The sequence below is a fragment of the Podarcis gaigeae genome (assembly GCF_964106915.1).
Source record: "Podarcis gaigeae genome assembly, chromosome: 8".
Lineage (NCBI taxonomy): Eukaryota > Metazoa > Chordata > Lepidosauria > Squamata > Lacertidae > Podarcis > Podarcis gaigeae.
This window is the reverse complement of record NC_139684.1, coordinates 40,160,416-40,179,611: the sequence shown is the minus strand read 5'-3', so window position 1 is coordinate 40,179,611 and position 19,196 is coordinate 40,160,416. Positions and strand designations below refer to the sequence as shown.

General features: G+C 46.5%; 2 protein-coding genes across 7 annotated transcripts; both read left to right on the top strand.

Moving 5' to 3' along the window:
• The first annotated feature begins 38 nt into the window (after positions 1-38).
• SPATA33 (spermatogenesis associated 33) lies at positions 39-4,072 on the top strand. 6 transcript variants are annotated; one of them, XM_083754609.1, is made up of 3 exons: positions 39-162; positions 2,211-2,360; positions 3,765-4,072. In XM_083754609.1, the coding sequence occupies exons 1-3, from the start codon at positions 123-125 to the stop codon at positions 3,965-3,967; spliced, it is 393 nt and encodes a 130-aa protein (XP_083610735.1). In that variant the 5' UTR covers positions 39-122; the 3' UTR covers positions 3,968-4,072. The 6 variants fall into 6 exon arrangements, with proteins under 6 accessions (XP_083610735.1, XP_083610737.1, XP_083610734.1 ...); XM_083754611.1 differs by having other exon boundaries at positions 55-212; XM_083754608.1 differs by having other exon boundaries at positions 72-162; positions 2,208-2,360.
• A 5,523-nt stretch (positions 4,073-9,595) lies between these two features.
• Positions 9,596-18,018, top strand: CDK10 (cyclin dependent kinase 10). The gene is made up of 14 exons (XM_083753012.1): positions 9,596-9,754; positions 10,596-10,668; positions 11,141-11,212; positions 11,324-11,426; positions 12,201-12,282; positions 12,759-12,826; positions 13,004-13,056; positions 13,180-13,249; positions 14,280-14,339; positions 14,531-14,654; positions 15,317-15,456; positions 16,167-16,219; positions 16,298-16,410; positions 17,712-18,018. The coding sequence occupies exons 1-13, from the start codon at positions 9,647-9,649 to the stop codon at positions 16,390-16,392; spliced, it is 1,101 nt and encodes a 366-aa protein (XP_083609138.1). The 5' UTR covers positions 9,596-9,646; the 3' UTR covers positions 16,393-16,410; positions 17,712-18,018.
• Positions 18,019-19,196: the final 1,178 nt, after the last annotated feature.

The window sequence follows — 19,196 nt, the reverse complement described above, 5'->3', positions numbered from 1 at the left end:
TGGTGTGCTGCTTCTTTGATGATGATGGCGCTGGTTGGTGCTGAGTCACAAAAGGACCCAGACAATGCAATCAAGGATGGAGTAGTGCCAATGTTGGGGGAGCAAGGACTGTAGGCTCATCTATGGGGGGGTCTCACAGCAAGCATGAAGATGTGGGAGGAGGTAAAATGTTCTTGTTCCTCTTTACAGAATGATGTCCAAGAAGGGTTCAGGTTAGTGCCAGGTAACAGTTGGCATGAGGAGAATGAAGTCAAGGCAGCCTAAGGGCTTTGGCTTGTAAATGAAGTGGGTTGGGGAGGAGAGTTGCTACTCCTTTTGTTTTGAGAGATGCCATTTTGGATGAGATTGAGGCAGCCTGGACACTACACAGGCAGCAGGATGTGGGGGTAGGATCCTGAGGTGGTAGAGTGAATGGTACCACTTCAGGCTGCAAGTAGGAGATAACATTTGTGAAAGCCCCTCTGCAAGTAAGAACACAAACACATCAAGGAGAAAGGTTCTATCCCAATCTCCTTCCTGATCTGCCAATTTTTTATATGCAGGGACAAGTTTTTTTAATGTCAGGGACCATTCAGAAATGTGATTCCCTACCTGCAGCAAAAAGTAGCACATTCCCTTCTATTACCCCCTTACCACTTCATTCTGCTGCACATTTACAATCTTCTTCAGGCTTCGGTCCTGGAAGCAAGTACTGCAGAAATTGGTGGAATTTCTTCTCAGAAAATATGCCAAGAATCAGGCACTTAGTTCAAAAGAACAGTCAGTCAGATAATGCCTGCCTCTTCCCCACCCTCATTTCTCTGTCCCTAATCCCATCCACTAACTAGGTTGGATAAAAAGTCCAACATCCCACAAGTTCTCATTTTTATTTTTTATTTCTAACACACCCTACATTTACAGCACAAGCTTTTCTCCAAAGAATCCTGGGAACTGTAATTTGTAAAGGTTGCTATGAATTATTGCTCTGTGAGGGAAACACTACAGTTCCCAGGATTTGTTGGGGGAGGCCGCTTTAAATGTATGGTGTGGACATGACCTAAGCATTTATACATTCTGTTCTTCATTGGATATTTCAGTATCAGAGTGTGAGACAATTAAATAACTAATAATTCAAATCTACAGAAAAAAGATATCAATATACACAAATTACAGAATCCATAAAAACAAGGCCAATAAATAGGAAACAAATTAACAGCACTATCATAAAACAAACAAAGCTAAAGTTCAATGAGGACAATTAGAATGTCATGTTCGTAGAACCAGATCAGCAGGTCTTGCTTGATATGTTTGTTTTCTGAATGGGAAACTAATTAGCATGGCTTCTGTTAAATTCTAGTAATTCCTATATTTGCATATATATGCATAAATCAGCACATGCAGATTTGTAGCATGCCTCTGTACCTGTTTAGCATCACAGTTATTTGGGGGAGGTTTTAGCCTGGAAGCACCCATGTTATTGATCCTTAACCTGTTCTGGATCTCTCTCTGTCTTCTTCATCAATTGGGTAAGCCCTCTCTAATATCTGTAGCACAAAGAACCCTCTTGAAACACTGTAGAGGGTGGGGAATAAGTGTACAACTTACTTTGATTTCAGAGCAGATCTGCTGGAAATGAATGACAATTAGATTTAAAATAGATCTGTGGGGGAAGAGAAGTCAATCAATGGCTATTAGTCACAACAGCTAAATGGAGTGTCCACATTCAGAGAGAGTCTTCCTAGGGGGAAGCAACAAGGGAGGAAGGCTGTTCCCTTCATGGCTTGCTTATGGGTTCCTTGAAGTAGCTAAGCCAGTGCCTGGCAATGCAATTGTTAGAGCAGGGAACCTGTGACCCTTTAGATGCTGCTGGACTACAACTCCCATCATCACTGATGGCCCTCAGTCTGATCTTGTAAGGTGTTCATGTTCTGATTGGCTGCTGGTTTTTGGCAAAGAGCTAGCAAATGGCAAGATAAAAGATTGCTTGTTCTATATAGGGGTTTTTTCCCTAATTTCATAGGAACGTGCTTTATCCCAAGTCAGACCATTGGTCCACATATCTCAGCATTGTCTATAACTGTGAGCAACAATCCAAGATTTCAGGCAGGGGACATTTCCCTAGCGATGCCAGGAACCGAACCTGGGACCTTCTGCATGCAAAGCATATGCTCTACCCTTGAGCTACACCTGTCTCCTTTTCCATTCTTAATATTTGTATTTTTCCTTAGCAGCTCATGTTCATAAAAATATAGATGGTAGCAAGGTCAAAGAACCCAAGCCCAGCTTCCAAGAACAGAGCCAGCATATGTATGGAAACATTCAACCTTCAACATCGGGTAAACCAACAAAGAAGCCTGTGCCACATCCCATGCAAGTAGAAGGTGAGGAAGGGAGAACAGTGGGTCATAGTGACAGCAATGGCATATCTCATTCGCATGTTCTCAGTAGTCCTTTGTAGATACAGTAGTACCTCGGGTTAAGTACTTAATTCGTTCTGGAGGTCCGTTCTTAAACTGTTCTTAACTTGAAGCACTACTTTAGTTAATGGGGCCTCCTGCTGCCGCCGTGCCGCCGGAGCCCGATTTCTATTCTTATCCTGAAGCAAAGTTCTTAACCTGAAGCACTATTTCTGGGTTAGCAGAGTGTGTAACTTGAGGCATATGTAACCTGAAGCGTATGTAACCCGAGGTACCACTGTGTACATAGTGAAGCCATGCATCTAGCAACATAGGCTATAAGGGTATTTTTTCTAACCCACCTTATCTCTAGGGTTTGGAGTCTGCAACAGTATTTAAAACAACAACAACAAAAAAAAAACAAAACAAAACCATGAGAAATGGTTACTATTTTTTTAAAAAATTATACCCTGCTTTTTACTGAAAGATTCTCAAGGCGGTTTGCAGTAGAGTGCAATAGTACCCAGCCCTCCCCCCATCAACCCAGCAGCACTTTGCCCGTTGGCCAGAGTGCTACCCACTTAATTCCAAGGGCAAATGGAGTTGGAGCCTCCTGGGAAGGAGGGAGGGGTGAAGCACAAAGATACTCTGCAGCTGCTCCATCTCTGGCCCAGTCTTCACCTTACTGGGGCAATCTTTCTGGGAGGGCAGAGGTGCAGCCTGCCACTTCCCCTTTGTTCCCTGGCCGATGGCAGAGACAAAATCATATTTCCCTTCAGCTCTGCAGTCCTGGTGCAACTATTATTCTTCATCATTAGGGCATCACCTCACTTCCAGTTATATGGGTTGTCAATGTCACTCTTCAGCTGGAAATGAAGCAAACTAAATTTCTTGAGGCCTTGGTAGCAGTGGTGCAGTGGTACATTTTGAAGAACTAGAGCTCATCATGACAGCCCCCGGTATCCAAGGAAGGGCCAAGAAGTATTACTGTTTAAACTGCTAGCATGAAGTCAGAACACCATCAAAGAAATGTGTTTCCAGCCTCTTGATTATATTTCTCATTCTCTGACTTCCTCATTGACCTACATTGAGAGCGATCAGGAGTAAGCCAGGTGAGAGTGGGATCATACCAAGTTAACCTGCTCCTGCCTTGGAGGGAACAACCACAGCAGGTCTTGAGTGTCCACAACTAGACTTATCACACTTAGGATCCGATAGGAGGTTTCATGTCAGAAGCTGAGTCTTCCTGCAGATTTCGGCCTTGGCAGCTCTTTTTGAAAATGAAATACTGAGTTCTGTCTTAGACAATTGCTGCATCCCTTTGATATTAGGAAGGTCCATACCCCAGCCCAGTATGCAGCACTTTGATATTTCCTTCTTTCCTTGCAGTATCTACTGATAAACTTGCTAAGAAGAAAAGGCTTATTCCTAAGATCATTGTGACTGGGCCCTCGGAGGAAGTGCTGTTGAACAGTTATACTGATGAAATCCCCGAAACAAAAACCATCCGGGACACTGAAGACTTTGGCGCGTATAGTGTGCACACGAAGCCCAGCACTGTAGACGCTTATAGAACCAGCAGAGATCAGTGAGTGCACAGTGGAGAGTCAACAGCACTCAGTGTGATGGATACCATCTAGGGAAGCTAGCAGCCCAGTCCTGGATCCCCCCCTCAATAAATGGGAATCCCACCACAATGAATACTTTCATGGTTTCACTTTCCCCACCTCCCACATTTGGAGGTGGAGGAAGAGGAGGAGGAGGAGGAGGAGGAAGGGCAAAGCTTAGCCAAATATAAATGAGGTTGATGATGGATGTTCATTTCCAAATAAATATGTTTGGTAAATGTTTTAAGATTCCCAGTCAATAATGGACCAGTATCTGCATGGGTGATTAGTATTGTTGGAGCAGGGGGAAACATCTCAGCCATACCTGCACTCCTAGAAAGGAAGGTCCAGGCAAAATATGTCGCGAAGGGTTTGGGAGATCCATTGGATTACACCTGGAAGAGGGTATGGTGTAGTTATAAGGTGCAATCCACCCTGAGCATATTCTGTGGAAGTTGCTGAAGCCTTTGTTAAATTCCCCACATCTTCCTCCAACTAGCCTAACTACTTGTAACTGCTATAATCACATAGGCTCCACATGTACTATACATTAAAAGCAGTATCATATCACTTTAAACTGTCATGGCTTCCTCCAAATAATCCTGAAAACTGTAGTTTTTTAAGGGTGCTGAGAATCATTAGGAGATCCCTATTTCCCTCCCAAAGCTACAATAGTTCTCTGGAAAGAGGGATTGGCTGTTGGGTTTCCCCACAAACAGGTGGGTGGCCACTGTCTGTAGGAACAGGATGCTGGACTAGAGGGGCCACTGGCCTGATCCAGAAGGCTCTTAAATTCTTATATTAAACTACTATGAAAATTGTATCTGTGATAGAACCTTCACACTGACCACAGTATATGAAATCCTATCATCGCACCCACAACTCATCAGATAAGGTGTGAGCAGCATCACCCTGCTCTCATGTGAAGGTGAAGCACAGAAGGGAGAGCTTTGATGAAGGAGCATTTGGCACAAAAAGGGAACACATCTTATTATGTCTGGAAGACACAATGGTGCAAAAGGAACCCCCACTTCTCTAACTGGAGAGGCAAAAGTAAGGCACCTTAAGTGTAGGGAGGGAGAGAACTATTCATTTATTTATTTTATCACTTTTATGTACAAACTTTCAGCCAAGACAGTTTGCAATTTAAAATATTAGAATAAATGCTACAAAATATATTCAGGCCAACATCATACAGTACAGAGTAAGCATGCACTGTGGGTGTGGCTATGAAACCTAACACGCAGAAAAGTGCCTGTTGCACCAGTGAAAGCAATACTGGGGAGTACATTTCTGGTGAAATGTTTCCTGGCCCCTCTTGCCTTGCCAGGATCACAGGCTTGGTCAAATGGAGCAGAGAGTAGCCACTTAAGATTGCAACACATAATGTTCCACTGCAACTCCTTGCATGGCCTAGATGACTGTAGTCTCGATCCTGACAGGTACATCTTTCTGACAGGTGCATCTCTCCTTGTAGACATTGGATGGTTGGAGGAGAATGAAAGCCCAGGTGGGCTAAAGCATCACATTCTTCCTAACGCCCTCTACCAATTGCAAAGCATCTAAACTCAGGCTCTGTATTTTGCTGTATATTACCTTATGTACACCTTTAGTATTAAAGTTTTGGGGTGTTTTTTAGAAGGCTAATAATAATAATAATAATACATAACTGTCAAGCGTCCCTTATTTGGAGGGACAGTCCCTTATCCCAGCGCCATGTCCCGCTGCTGTCCCTTATTGAAGGATGTCCCTTAAATTTCAAAGGAAGCAGCTCCTCTCCCTCCCTCCCTGCCAGCCAGGGAGGAGGGAGGTTCCAACTGTGTTGCTTGGCTGCCCGGCCTGCCCCCCTCCGGCCTCCTCTCACCAACCTCGGCCCCTGGGAACCCCTCCCCACCGGGACCAGTGGGAGCCTTGGGCCCTTCCGCCATCACCCTCCTCGCAGCCGCAGAACTGAGTGTCTCTGCCTGGGGCCTCCCCTCTGCCCGTCACCGCCACTCCCACTCCCGCTAGGCCGTACTGCAGCTGTGCCGCCGAAGGACCCGAATGAGATGGGCAGACTGGCATGGTCTATGAATTGATGAGGAGCCTTGAGAGGAGAGCGAGGGCAACCATAGAGAAAGCAGTTCAGAGAGAGGAGGAAGAGGAGGAGGCGGAGGCGCGGGCATGTGTTCCAAGGGCTACAAGGGAAGGACCGCAAGCACTTCTCCCATAGATTTGTAGTGGTAGACTAGCATAGATGGTCTGATCTGTGGGTTTACTTCGAGCGCTATTCCCCCCCCCTTCCTCCTGCCCCACCTGATGGAACGGAGAGCTGCAGATGGACCACGAGAGAAAAGATACAGAACTGCAGCAGCATCTTCGTAGCTTGGACTTTGTTTTGCGTGAAAAGTGGTTGCTGCTTGTAGTTATTTAATTGCAGTGTTTCATTGGCTGGTGTCTTGAGCAGCAACCTCTGGAAACGAAGGGCTAAAAACCAGCGCTGCTCTCCAAAATTATCTGGTCCCTTTTAACTGGTTGACTAAAATCCCTTATTTTGGCTGCTGGTCCCTTATTTTCAAGGCTGCTGGTCCCTTATTTTCAAATCTGTAAGTTGACAGCTATGAATAACAACAACAATAACAATAATTGTAATTTTGGAACTTGTTATTTATGTTCTGTAAGCCACTTAGAGAATAAATATTGACATCCTGGGCATCAGTGAGCTAAAATGGACGGGAATGGGCGAATTCAGTTCGGATGACCATCATATCTACTACTGTGGGCAAGAAACCCGCAAAAGAAATTGAGTGGCCCTCATAGTCAACAAAAGAGTTGCGAAAGCAGTACTGGGATGCAATCTCAAAAATGATAGAATGATCTCGATACGAATCCAAGGCAGACCTTTTAACATCACAGTAATCCAAGTTTATGCACCAACTACTGGTGCAGAAGAAACTGAAATTGACCAATTCTATGAAGACTTACAACACCTTATAGAAGTGACACCAAAGAAGGATGTTCTTCTCATTATAGGAGATTGGAATGCTAAAGTAGGGAACCAAGAGATAAAAGGAACAACTGGCAAGTTTGGCCTTGGAGAGCAAAATGAAGCAGGGCAAAGGCTAATAGAGTTCTGTCAAGAGAACAAGCTGGTCATCACAAACACACTTTTCCAACAACACAAGAGACGACTCTACACGTGGACATCACCAGATGGGCAGCATCGAAATCAGATTGATTATATTCTCTGCAGCCAAAGATGGAGAAGCTCGATACAGTCAGCAAAAACAAGACCTGGAGCTGACTGTGGCTCAGATCATCAGCTTCTTATAGCAAAATTCAAGCTTTAACTGAAGAAAGTAGGAAAAACCACTGGGCCGGTAAGATACAATCTGAATCAAATCCCTTATGAATACACAGTGGAAGTGAGGAACAGGTTTAAGGATTTAGATTTGCTGGACAGAGTGCCTGAAGAACTATGGATGGAGGCTCGCAACATTATACAGGAGGCAGCAACGAAAACCATCCCAATGAAAAGGAAATGCAAGAAAGCAAAGTGGCTGTCCAATGAGGCCTTACAAATAGCGGGGGAGAGAAGGCAAGCAAAATGCGAGGGAGATGGAGAAAGATACAGGAAATTGAATGCAGATTTCCAAAAAATAGCAAGGAGAGATAAGAGGGCCTTCTTAAATGAGCAATGCAAAGAAATAGAGGAAAACAACAGAATGGGAAGAACCAGAGATCTGTTCAAGAAAATTGGAGATATGAAAGGAACATTTCGTTCAAAGATTACCATAATAAAGGACAAAAGTGGTAAGGACCTAACAGAAGCAGAAGACATCAAGAAGAGGTGGCAAGAATACACAGAGGAATTATACCAGAAAGAAATGGATGTCTCGTATACCCCCGGTAGTGTGGTTGCTGACCTTGAGCCAGACATCCTGGAAAGTGAAGTCAAATGGGCCTTAGAAAGCACTGCAAATAACAAGGCCAGTGGAAGTGATGGTATTCCAGCTGAACTATTTAAAATTTTAAAAGATGATGCTGTTAAGGTGCTACACTCAATATGCCAGCAAGTTTGGAAAACTCAGCAGTGGCCAGAAGATTGGAGAAGATCAGTCTACATCCCAATCCCAAAGAAGGGCAGTGCCAAAGAATGCTCCAACTACCGCACAATTTCACTCATTTCACACGCTAGCAAGGTTATGCTTAAAATTCTACAAGGAAGGCTCAAGCAGTATGTGGACCGAGAACTCCCAGAAGTGCAAGCTGGATTTAGAAGAGGCAGAGGAACCAGAGACCAAATTGCAAACATGCGCTGGATTATGGAGAAAGCTAGAGAGTTCCAGAAAGACATCTACTTCTGCTTCATTGACTATGCAAAAGCCTTTGACTGTGTCGACCACAGCAAACTATGGCAAGCTCTTAAAGAAATGGGAGTGCCTGATCACCTCATCTGTCTCCTGAGAAATCTCTATGTGGGACAAGAAGCTACAGTTAGAACTGGATATGGAACAACTGATTGGTTCAAAATTGGGAAAGGAGTACGACAAGGCTGTATATTGTCTCCCTGCTTAATTAACTTATATGCAGAATTCATCATGCGAAAGGCTGGGCTGGATGAATCCGAAGTCGGAATTAAGATTGCCAGAAGAAATATCAACAACCTCAGATATGCAGATGACACAACATTGATGGCAGAAAGTGAGGAGGAATTAAAGAACCTTTTATTGAGGGTGAAAGAGGAGAGCGCAAAATATGGTCTGAAGCTCAACATCAAAAAAACGAAGATCATGGCCACTGGTCCCATCACCTCCTGGCAAATAGAAGGAGAAGAAATGGAGGCAGTGAGAGATTTTACTTTCTTGGGCTCCATGATTACTGCAGATGGTGACAGCAGCCACGAAATTAAGAGACGCCTGCTTCTTGGGAGGAAAGCAATGACAAACCTAGACAGCATCTTAAAAAGTAGAGACATCACCTTGCCAACAAAGGTCCGTATAGTAAAAGCTATGGTTTTCCCAGTAGTGATGTATGGAAGTGAGAGCTGGACCATAAAGAAGGCTGATCGCCGAAGAATTGATGCTTTTGAATTATGGTGCTGGAGGAGACTCTTGAGAGTCCCATGGACTGCAAGAAGAACAAACCGATCCATTCTTAAGGAAATCAGCCCTGAGTGCTCACTTGGCCACCTCATGAGAAGAGAAGACTCCCTGGAAAAGACCCTGATGTTGGGAAAGATGGAGGGCACAAGGAGAAGGGGGCGACAGAGGATGAGATGGTTGGATAGTGTCTTCGAAGCTACAAACATGAGTCTGACCAAACTGCGGGAGGCAGTGGAAGACAGAAGTGCCTGGCGTGCTCTGGTCCATGGGGTCGCGAAGAGTCGGACACGACTAAACGACTAAACAACAACAACAAGCCACTTAGAACGCTATGCAGAAAAAATGATAATTTAGAAAAGGTGTGTTCCCCCCTCTTCAATCTAATCTAGGAGGACTGGATCCTTCCTTTCTCTCCCCCTCGTCCAATTTTCGTACCCCCGTTTCTCCCGCTCGGGGCAAAAGGCTCGCATAGCAACCGTTGCTAGGGTCTCTGTGCGGAAGTTCATACTGTAACTGTACGGAAGTGGCTTGAGCATGCGCAGTGGCTGTGGGGAAAGTAGAAGTTCGCTCTGCTTCGGCCATGACGGAGGCGGGTTCGGCTGAGACGGAGTCAGAGACTTTGCGGCTGAAGCGGCTCCGAGGCGGCGGCGGCGGCGGCGGCTTCTTCACGGTACCTCAAGGACACAGGGTAAGTGGAACCACAACTCCCAGGAGACTTTGCGGCGGAAGAGTTGCCCCGCCCCTCTTGTGTGTTTGCAGGGCGGACGGGGCTGGGGGTGTGCAGGGTTTTTATTCTCTGGCGTTTGCAAATCCTACATTGAAACATCCGCGGAAGAGCTGCGGATTGTGCGTGTATTAAGCCCTGAACGTGCAAATATTGCTTGTGCAAATGTGGCCTTGGCACATGCTAATGGGGCTGACTGTGGGTGGTGAGATTATTTGCCCCGAGCGTATTTTATCGATACTGAAACCATGCGCGACTTTCATTCCACGTAGACATAATTTTCATAGAATTATAGAATTGTAGAGTTGGAAGAGACCCCGAGGATCATCTAGTCCAATGCAATGCAGGAATATGCAGCTGTCCCATACAGGGATCGAACCTGCAACCTTGGCATTGAAGACATTGCTAAATCCTATGCTTACTTACCCAGGAGGGATAAGTGGGTAAGGTGTGATTCCAATTTACTTCCAAGTGGATGTGTATGAGGTTGCTATATATATGTCAGTTATATGTGCAGTTAATGCATAACACTGAAAAGTATTATTCAGCTGTGCTATTATTGTTATTTTCTTCTCACTCTTGGGGATTTTTTAATTGAAAAGCAGGTTTAAAAATTTCTACCATTTTACATTATTTAACAATAAAAAGTTGTGCAAAGAAGCAGAAATAATATTATTCACCATCTTCCAGTTGTAAGGAGACGCCTGGGAATGATGTAATGATCTTTGTTTACATGACCAGGATCCTCAGCAGCATCTCAGGAATCAAGCAGGGACTTAGTTCTGTGACCCATCTGTTGTTTCAGCTGGGAAGATGTCGGAGTGTGAAGGAATTCGAGAAACTCAATCGTATTGGAGAAGGGACCTACGGCATTGTGTGTGAGTGCTGCCACATGAACCGGTCAAGAACTGGTGCTGTGTGTGACCCAAGACAATCTGGAACACAGGGGGTGGCCCCAGAGCTTGTTAAGGTCCTGTCTGTTCCTTGATGTTATGACTTAAGCAGGTGTAGTTGCAATGCAAAATCTCAGCTCCCTGATCTTGGCCATGCACACACCCTCTCCAGCTCTCTTTGAAATCTCTCCAGCGATAATAGATGTATATTTTTCAGGCATAAATATCATTGATGACATTTTCACACTATATGATTTAGGACAATGGTAATCCCAGGTGGAAAAGCAAGAAAGGAGGTGGGAAAGTGGCTTGTGTAAAGCCACTTTGATGAGAGGCAACTTTTGAGTTGGCACTTGAGTCCAGGAGCGCTCCCAGCTCTACGTCAGCTTGTCTGGGGGAGTGGAAGGTGGAGAGTGGCTTCCCCAGGCACAGAACTCTGATTGCATTGCCATTCCAGATCGTGCCCGGGACACCCAAACAGATGAGATTGTGGCACTGAAGAAGGTGCGGATGGACAAAGAGAAAGATGGTGAGCAGAATGGGAGAGCTCTGAGGCATCCCTGCTGGTCTTGGCTCAATGAAATATACTTTGTGTTTAGTCTTGCCCACTGTCGTCTTAATGTGCTACTTCTCCCTGTAGGGATTCCCATCAGCAGCCTACGAGAGATCACCTTGTTGCTGAAGCTCCAGCACCCCAACATTGTGGAGCTGAAAGAAGTGGTGGTGGGGAATCACTTGGAGAGGTACTGACCAGGCCCTTCCTATCCCCATAACCTTTCCTCTACCTCAGGCAGGAGGCTTTTCGTTCCTGTCCCCCAAAGCTGCCATTTTATGTCACCCAAGAGTGGGGAGCTGGATCTTGCCAGTGGGCAAGAGTTTTACCTCCCTCACTGCTCCCATGGGCCAAGTTTGACAAGTGGACCTGTCAAAACACCTGACAATGTAATAGCATCTTCCTTTGCTCATGCTGTTTGAAACTAAAACTGCACAGGCAAAAAGCACAGCACTTTGCAAGTTCTGGCAATCAGCTGATAGGTGGCACTTGAAAAGCACAGGACTTTGTAGGCACTGACCATAAGATGATTAGCAGAAGTTGCAAAGGCACAGGACCTTGGTGCAAATTGTATCTTTACCTGCCCTACAGGAAGCTACCCCAGTTGGCGTCGTGGGGCGAGTCTTATTCAACCTGCATGTCAGAGGTTCCCCACTGCAGTTACATCAGCTATTCGTGAATGCCAAGGCTGGCTTATATAATCTTTTTAAAAAATAAAAAATACAAACTTTAAAAATACAAAACTTTGCACACAAAGCAGGATGGAGGTTAGCAGGAATAAAGGAGGCTGGGGGGTTGCTTTGTTTCTGAAAGCAAAGCATGGTTTCCAAGGCATTGTGGCCTCCAGAATATGACTCAAGCAGTCAAGAGCCCGTCTTTTAAACCACTTCTTTCTGCTCAGCTCTGGCCTCTTGGGTAGATAGATCTCCAACTACAGAAAAGAAAACGTGTGTTTGTCCTGCAGCATTTTCCTTGTGATGGGTTACTGTGAGCAGGACCTCGCCAGTCTCCTGGAGAACATGCAGGCTCCCTTCTCTGAAGCTCAGGTGAGATGGGGAAAGTAACAGCCTTGTGTTGATTGTTCAGATCACTGTCTTTATCAGAATGAAAGAGATGTCATAAAAAGCTGTAGTTTGTTGAACCCAAGGCACGGTTGTGACCAAATTTGAGATAGAAGAAAGGCAAGAAGGCACTTTTTAAAAGCAAAGCTTGAACAAAAGAATCAAAGTATGTAGGTGTTCAAATAGAGCAGGAGTAGCTTGGTTGGTTAATTTGGGCTGAGGTGTTTGGGCATCATCCATATCATAGGAAGCTGCTGTATATTGAGACAGACCATTGCCCATAAGGTAAAGTATGCTTTAGGTCAGTTCAAGAAGACTAATCCTTTCAGCTTCTTGTGTTGCCTTTCTGTGGATCTTTGAACCCCAGAGCAGAATCTGGCGCAAGACAAAGTAGTCTGTACTTTATGCAAGAGAGGTGGCTCCTTAATGATGCCCCATTCATTTGCTCCAACCCATTGCAGGTGAAGTGTATCATTCTCCAGGTTCTCAAGGGCCTTCAGTACCTGCATGAAAACTTCATAATCCACAGGTGAGAGAAGAGCAGGGACTGGGCATTTGACTGGAGATAGGATCAATATGTAGCTTGCAGGCCTGCTACTATCTGTGTCAGTGTGGGAGAGAGGTTGCTTAAGGGAGCAGGATTTGGGGAAGGGCTGCACTTGGTTTTGTCTGTCCCCTGGTGAACCTCTCTTTCCTCCAACAACAGGGACCTGAAGGTATCCAACTTGCTCATGACTGACAAAGGCTGTGTAAAGACGGGTGAGTGTTTGGCCAACATCTGGCCTCCCTTGATGACTTCCACCATCACAGGCACATGCCTGCTTGGTCTGTAATGCAGTTGGACCTGCCCTTTGACCATGAGTGTCTCCTCTTTTCTTGCAGCGGACTTTGGGTTGGCTCGTGCTTACAGGGTCCCCCTGAAGCCCATGACTCCCAAAGTTGTCACACTCTGGTGAGTAGACTCTGAGCATGCCTTGACTAATCAACACTCCTGCACAATCACTACCTTTCAGCGAGGGGGTAGTTAAGGAGGAAAGGGGCTTTGCTTTCACTGATAGGCTGCTTCCTTATGGTTTTGATACCAAACCAACTCAAAATAATTGCCTGGCACGGCAATGGAGCTCATAGAAAGAAGACTCCACACCTTCCTGACATGTATACTTAGGAAATGTGGTTGAGACCAGAGCCAAAGCAGGACAAGAGTTCCTGCTCTTGACACATATAGGGGCCTGATTCAGCAAGCAGTGTGTTGGTGCACTTTCCTCCTCCACATCTCCTATAGCATTGTGGAAGGAAAAACAGCATCTGGCTTGCCATTATGTGCAGACCTGGACTCATGGATCAGGCACAAACTTTGGCTTCCACTTGTGGTTTGTTTGGAGAGAAACAAATCACAAGCCTTGGTTCAGACAACACCAAGCCAAGGCTTAGGGCTTGTTGCTCCTAGAGTTGCCAGCAGCAGACGAGGAACAAAGCAGCACTTTAGAGCAGCAGCATGTTAACAAGAGGTTTCTTTTAACTAAGGTTTAATGTGACGAGGGAAGCAGGTGGGCAACCTGCAGGATGTGCAGTCTTTCCCTGTGTCCCACCGTTGGTCGCTCAGGGCCCTCGTTATCACTTGGCTGCCTGTGACAGGCTGAAGGGAGATTCGCTGCCCTTATGCTTGGGAGCAGGGAGGAGGAACATGTGCAAAGGGGATCAATGAGATTCTGTTTGTGCATCTTCTGCCTCTTGTGTGAGAAAGAGGAGGGAGGGTGCGTGTGTGAGATTTCCCCTCCCCCACTGCCACCCCAATACCAAGTGCAGCCCTCATGGAGAAAAAGGTTTGGGGCTTTTGCAACAGGAAAAGACCCCTCTTTTTCCGATTAAGGAAATGCCCATTGTCTGCTGAATTCAAATTACAGAATTCCAGCCCCTCAATGCACCAGCCGTTGTGAGCTGACATCAACCTTCCCTGGAACACTTTCTCCCCTCTTTTCCAGGTACCGAGCCCCTGAGCTGCTTCTGGGGACAATAACACAGACCACCGCCATAGATATGTGGTGAGGGAAGAAGACGTCTCTTTTCCTCCATCCCCCACGCCTAATGTGGGCATTAGGAGGACAGAAAGGAAAAATGCATCCTTTGAGGCCTGGATTCATGGCTCTGTGGACAAATTGGTTTTTCCTAGGCCTGAGAGGGTGGAGGGAATAGCTGCTAGCCTCTCTGTGTTAACTGTCAGTCTTCCCTGCAGGGCGGTGGGTTGCATCCTGGCAGAGCTGCTGGCTCATAAGCCCTTGCTACCTGGAAGCTCTGAGATCCAGCAGATAGACATGATTGTGCAGCTTCTGGGCACGCCCAATGAGACCATCTGGCCAGTGAGTACTCCCCAGACCTCATCCCACCTCTGCTTTGTTGCTCCCTCCTGCTGCTTGGGTTTTGCCCCTTTGTGCCTCTTCTTATGTGGCCTTCCCTTAGTGCTGCAGCACTGAAGGTGGTGGAAAGGTCCTCTGGCCCAATATCATATGCAAAGGCATGGCTGCATACCTGCAGTCCGACCCCCATCAACCCATGCAATGCAGGCTGCAGTAAGATACGAGGAGATCAGGTGCACTGTTGAGAGGCTGTAGCATTAGATCAGGGATGGGGGACATCAGGCCCTGAGGATCAAATATGCTCCTCCAAGTCTCTCTATCTGGCTCTTAAGAGTTTCCCCAGCCACACCCACTTTCCCCAGGTCACACCCTTCACCAGCTCTGCTTTGCACCTTCCTTGAATTTTAGCTGGCTGAAATGGGTCCTTGAACTCTGATGATGCCTTCCTGTCTGGATGGATAGAAAGTAGTGTGAGTGTATGTAGGAACTAGCTTACAGTACAATATAATGGTAAAATCAACATTTGGTGGTCTTAGCATGTGCCGTTTCCCCCCTCCCCCCACATCCCTGGTTATCCCTTCTTTAGATGGCTCCTGCAAGCAAGTTAAGCCATATGTTAGAGGCAAATGCTCTATTTAGTGCCTTTGTGTCCTTCTCATCTCCAGGGCTTCTCCAAGCTGCCACTGGTGAGCCAGTACACCCTGCGCAAGCAGCCGTACAATAACCTGAAGCACAAGTTCCCTTGGCTGTCGGAGGCTGGCCTTCGCCTCCTCAACTTCCTCTTCATGTACGATCCCAAGAAAAGGTAACTGGGCCCAGGCTGGGAAAGAGACCGGCATTGTTGCGATGCGCCTGCCTTTTGGAATTCTGTTTTGCCATTCTGATCGGCGCCCAGACAGGTAGAGTTAGAAAAAGGCAACTAAAATTTAGCCAGGGCAAAAGTGTTTTCTCCATCCCCGGTCAAAATACAGAAGCTCTCAGGGTCATCCATCTAAACCAATCAGCAGCAAGATTATGAGAGAGACAAAAGCAGCAGCTTTACATGCAGTGGAGTGCTCCTGCAGCTTTCCAAAGGAATGAATTAACTTGGTGGAGGACAGAGCAGTTGAAAGTGGAACATGCAGGTTCAGAGACAGCGTAGGGGGATGACCTACAGCAGGTAGTCACAGCAGGAAATCGAAATCCTGTGCAGGATGGATTGGACCCTGCGTGTAATTTTAGTGCAACTGTACAAGGCACAGGTTCCTGGATGTGAACCCTCCTTGCTCAGGAGAGACTAGCTGCATCCCTGAATAAATGAGCTAGCTGTAAGGTGGGCACCTGCTCGCTTGTCTTCTATTGCTCCTGTGATATCCTCTGGCCAGAGCCCTTGGCTTGGCAGAGGCACATTCAGGAAGGAAGAGTGGAGCCGCTGCAGGAGAACAGCCTTCCTAAGCCAGAAATTTGGGGTGGAATAGAGGGATAGGCAAGTGAAAGGTGAATTCATCCCTTGCTTTCATGTCTCTTCCTCTTCAGAGCGACAGCTGGCGACTGCCTGGAGAGCTCCTACTTCAAGGAGAAGCCTTTGCGTAAGTCTCTTGTGGCTTCCTTTCCTCACACTCAGGGCTGCCGCCACAACCTGATTCATCTTCTCCCTCTTTTTGCAGCCTGCGAGCCAGAGCTCATGCCAACCTTCCCGCACCATCGCAACAAGAGGGCCGCCCCCAGTGTAGAGTGCACAGGCAAGCGCAGTCGGCCCTGAGGATGCACACTTCTCCCGGTAAGGACGGGCGAGGGCTAGAGCAAAGTGCACTTAACAACAGTGGAAGCTGCCTTATACCAAGCCACACCATTGGTCCATCTAGTTCAGTATTGTCTACGCTACACTGATTGGCAGCAGCTTTCCAGAGTTTTCAGGCAGAGCTGTCTCCCAGCTCTGCCTCCAGACACCAGGAATTGAACCCGGGGCATTTTCTACCACTCAGGTATGGTCCTCCCCTTAGTTGAATAGATGGCTTACTAATCTCCTGATCATACTAAATAACAAGATGAAAAAATCTTTTTAAGTAATTCCAGTGGCACCATTAAGATCAACTAAATATAAGCTTTCAAGGTATGAGCTGTTGTGTGTAATACACACTTTTTGTCAGATACCGTACTCTGAAGCAGAGGTCACTTCAACCTTACAATAATGCCATTGTTATGTGAGGTGATTGACAGATAGGTGGCCACGTTTGACAGATGCATGGGTCTTTGCACAGCTTTGCAGGAGCTACCAATCAGCTAGTCAACACTGCCTGCAAACCCCATTTCAGCCTGGCCATGTCTGTACATACCTGACACCAGATGCGATATATGATGTCAGGTGCAATGCAGGTGACTGTGGCTTCGTCAGGTGTGGAGGCTTGGCCTAATTAGACCCGTGAACTGGGGGTTCCCCACCACTAACCTAGAAATGTAGCCAGCTAGGAGTCTCATGAAGGTGAAGCTGCTCCACTATTCTCTGCTGTTTAAGTCTCCCATGTGCTTTCACACAGCTATGACCACAGGAAGCTGAAAGCAGAGTGCGGATGTTGTGGCCCATGGGCCAACTTTGGCCTTCCGTGCTGCTCCTAGCAAACCATGCCCACCTGCTCCACACCTGAAGCAGCAGCCAACGTCGCTTCAAAGGAACAATAGGGCATTAAAGGAAGCTACCGATTGTTCCTTTGCTGAAGCAAGGTGTGCTCCAGCCACCCATTAGCTGATGAATGGTAGCAGTATGACATGCACTGGGATCAGGAAGCAGGTTGCACTGAAGCCCTTGCTAAAACAAAAGGGGCATATGAATAGCATGAAGTCTTTGAAAACACCTTTGAAATACTGGATCCTGAAAGCAGCAGCAAATGATGCTTAGGGAAGATTCAGGGAGGTTTTTAAGCAGAGACCACCAATGCCCTAGAAGGGGGTTTCCTGCACTGGGACTAGATAACCTTTCCAGCCCCTCCCAACTCCATAGTTGCAGAATTGCTATTGCCTGAGTGCAAAAAAACAAATCTGAAACAATTGCGGCACTGTGGTGCTTCTGTTTCTCTTTCAAAGGGCAGAGCTTGAAGAGAGGCAGTGCTGGGTGCTGCCAGCGGCGTCGGGGCAAAGAGCCAGGAGCCTACAGAGGGTGTCGTGACAGCTCCCACCATCTTCATAGGAATCAGGTGCCCCTGCTGGGAGACACTGATTAACAACTGGGAGCTGGTTTGCCAAGCTGCACCGAAGCTCCTGAATTATCAGCTCGACTCTCCCATGATGGAAAGCGCAGGGCCGAATAATAGCCCCTTATCCCGCTCCTTATTTGCGGGCAAAACCCAAGACTGAACCAGGTCTGTGTCTCAATAAAGTCTTTTGCCGCTGCTGTCTTTGAGTAGTGTGCCTGGAGGGTGAATACTAAAGCTGCTGTGAGCCTTAGAAGGACTGGGAGGGTGGGGAGGGAGATGCCAGTTCCCTAGGAGGCAGCCTTATATATAGTGGAGGGAAGTTCCTAGGCAGCAACAGCAGCATCTCTGCATTTAGAGGTGCCCAGGCACCTTTAACTCCCACACTGTTTTGCATCCCTGCCTGCATGCACTGCTTGTTCTGTGCGTCAAGCTCTGCTTAGCAACTTATCGTGGGTGGGTGTTTGGAAGATCGGGGACTTCAACCTCTTCGCATCTCTATTGTAGCAAACACATAAGTATATATCCCTTCTTGGTCCAGTGTGCTTTTGAAGGCCTTCCTTTCTGATTCAGAGGTGGAAATGGTAGTGGCTCTAGAGCACAGCAGTGTATTCAAGCTCTTCTCCACTGCTGAAAATTCACCCACTTGTCATGGATAGTCAATTAGCAGCAGCAGCAGCAAACGAGGGCTCAAGTAGAATCCTTTTGCTAGAGCCGTGATATTGCTTTGCTTTGTGTAGGGAAAAAGAAAATAGTGCTTGAAGCACCTTTAGGAGGCCAAAGTTATGCCAGAAGCATCAAAAAGAGAACTGACCAGTTACACCTGCCTCCTGACTTTGTCGCAAGAGCCAAAGTTACACTGGGAAGACTAGATGGCCAAGGAAGAAAGTGGGAGGGAAGTTTTCAGAACAGCCTTGAAAACAACTACTGTAATAGATAAGTGCATTTTTTACTTCTGGAAGTGCTTGTTTTTAATGATCAGAAAATTCTGATCGGTTAACTCTATCCATGATACGTATGCAGCTTCTTTATACGAAGCCAAACAGCTAGCAGTAGTTTCAATTTTTCCAGACCTGGGAGCCAGCTATAATCTAAACATGCTTTCGGAAATGGAATTCTTAATATTTTACCATATATTTCTATGGTGGTAGCATGATTTCCCACTCCATGGGACAAATCACCTGTCAATCATCTAATGTCATTACGCTTTCAGCAGGGAGTAGCTGCTCAGTCCAGTTGCCCACAGAAAACTTGGTTGTGCAGCTGTGTACCTGCTCCATTATATGACATCACATATGACGGCAGGTGGGCGTGGTTTGAGAAAAATGGAAACCCTGAGCCAAATGGAGACCTAGTCCAGGCCAAATTTGACCAAAGA

Coding starts and splice junctions, on each gene's coding strand:
- SPATA33 (XM_083754606.1), top strand. CDS start 145: ATGAAGATGTGGGAGGAGGTAAAATGTTCTTGTTCCTCTTTACAGAAT. Junction 224..2,207: donor AGGGTTCAGGTTAGTGCCAG/GTAACAGTTGGC, acceptor ATTTTTCCTTAG/CAGCTCATGTTCATAAAAAT. Junction 2,361..3,764: donor ACATCCCATGCAAGTAGAAG/GTGAGGAAGGGA, acceptor CTTTCCTTGCAG/TATCTACTGATAAACTTGCT.
- CDK10 (XM_083753012.1), top strand. CDS start 9,647: ATGACGGAGGCGGGTTCGGCTGAGACGGAGTCAGAGACTTTGCGGCTG. Junction 11,213..11,323: donor GATGGACAAAGAGAAAGATG/GTGAGCAGAATG, acceptor TTCTCCCTGTAG/GGATTCCCATCAGCAGCCTA. Junction 11,427..12,200: donor GTGGGGAATCACTTGGAGAG/GTACTGACCAGG, acceptor TTTGTCCTGCAG/CATTTTCCTTGTGATGGGTT.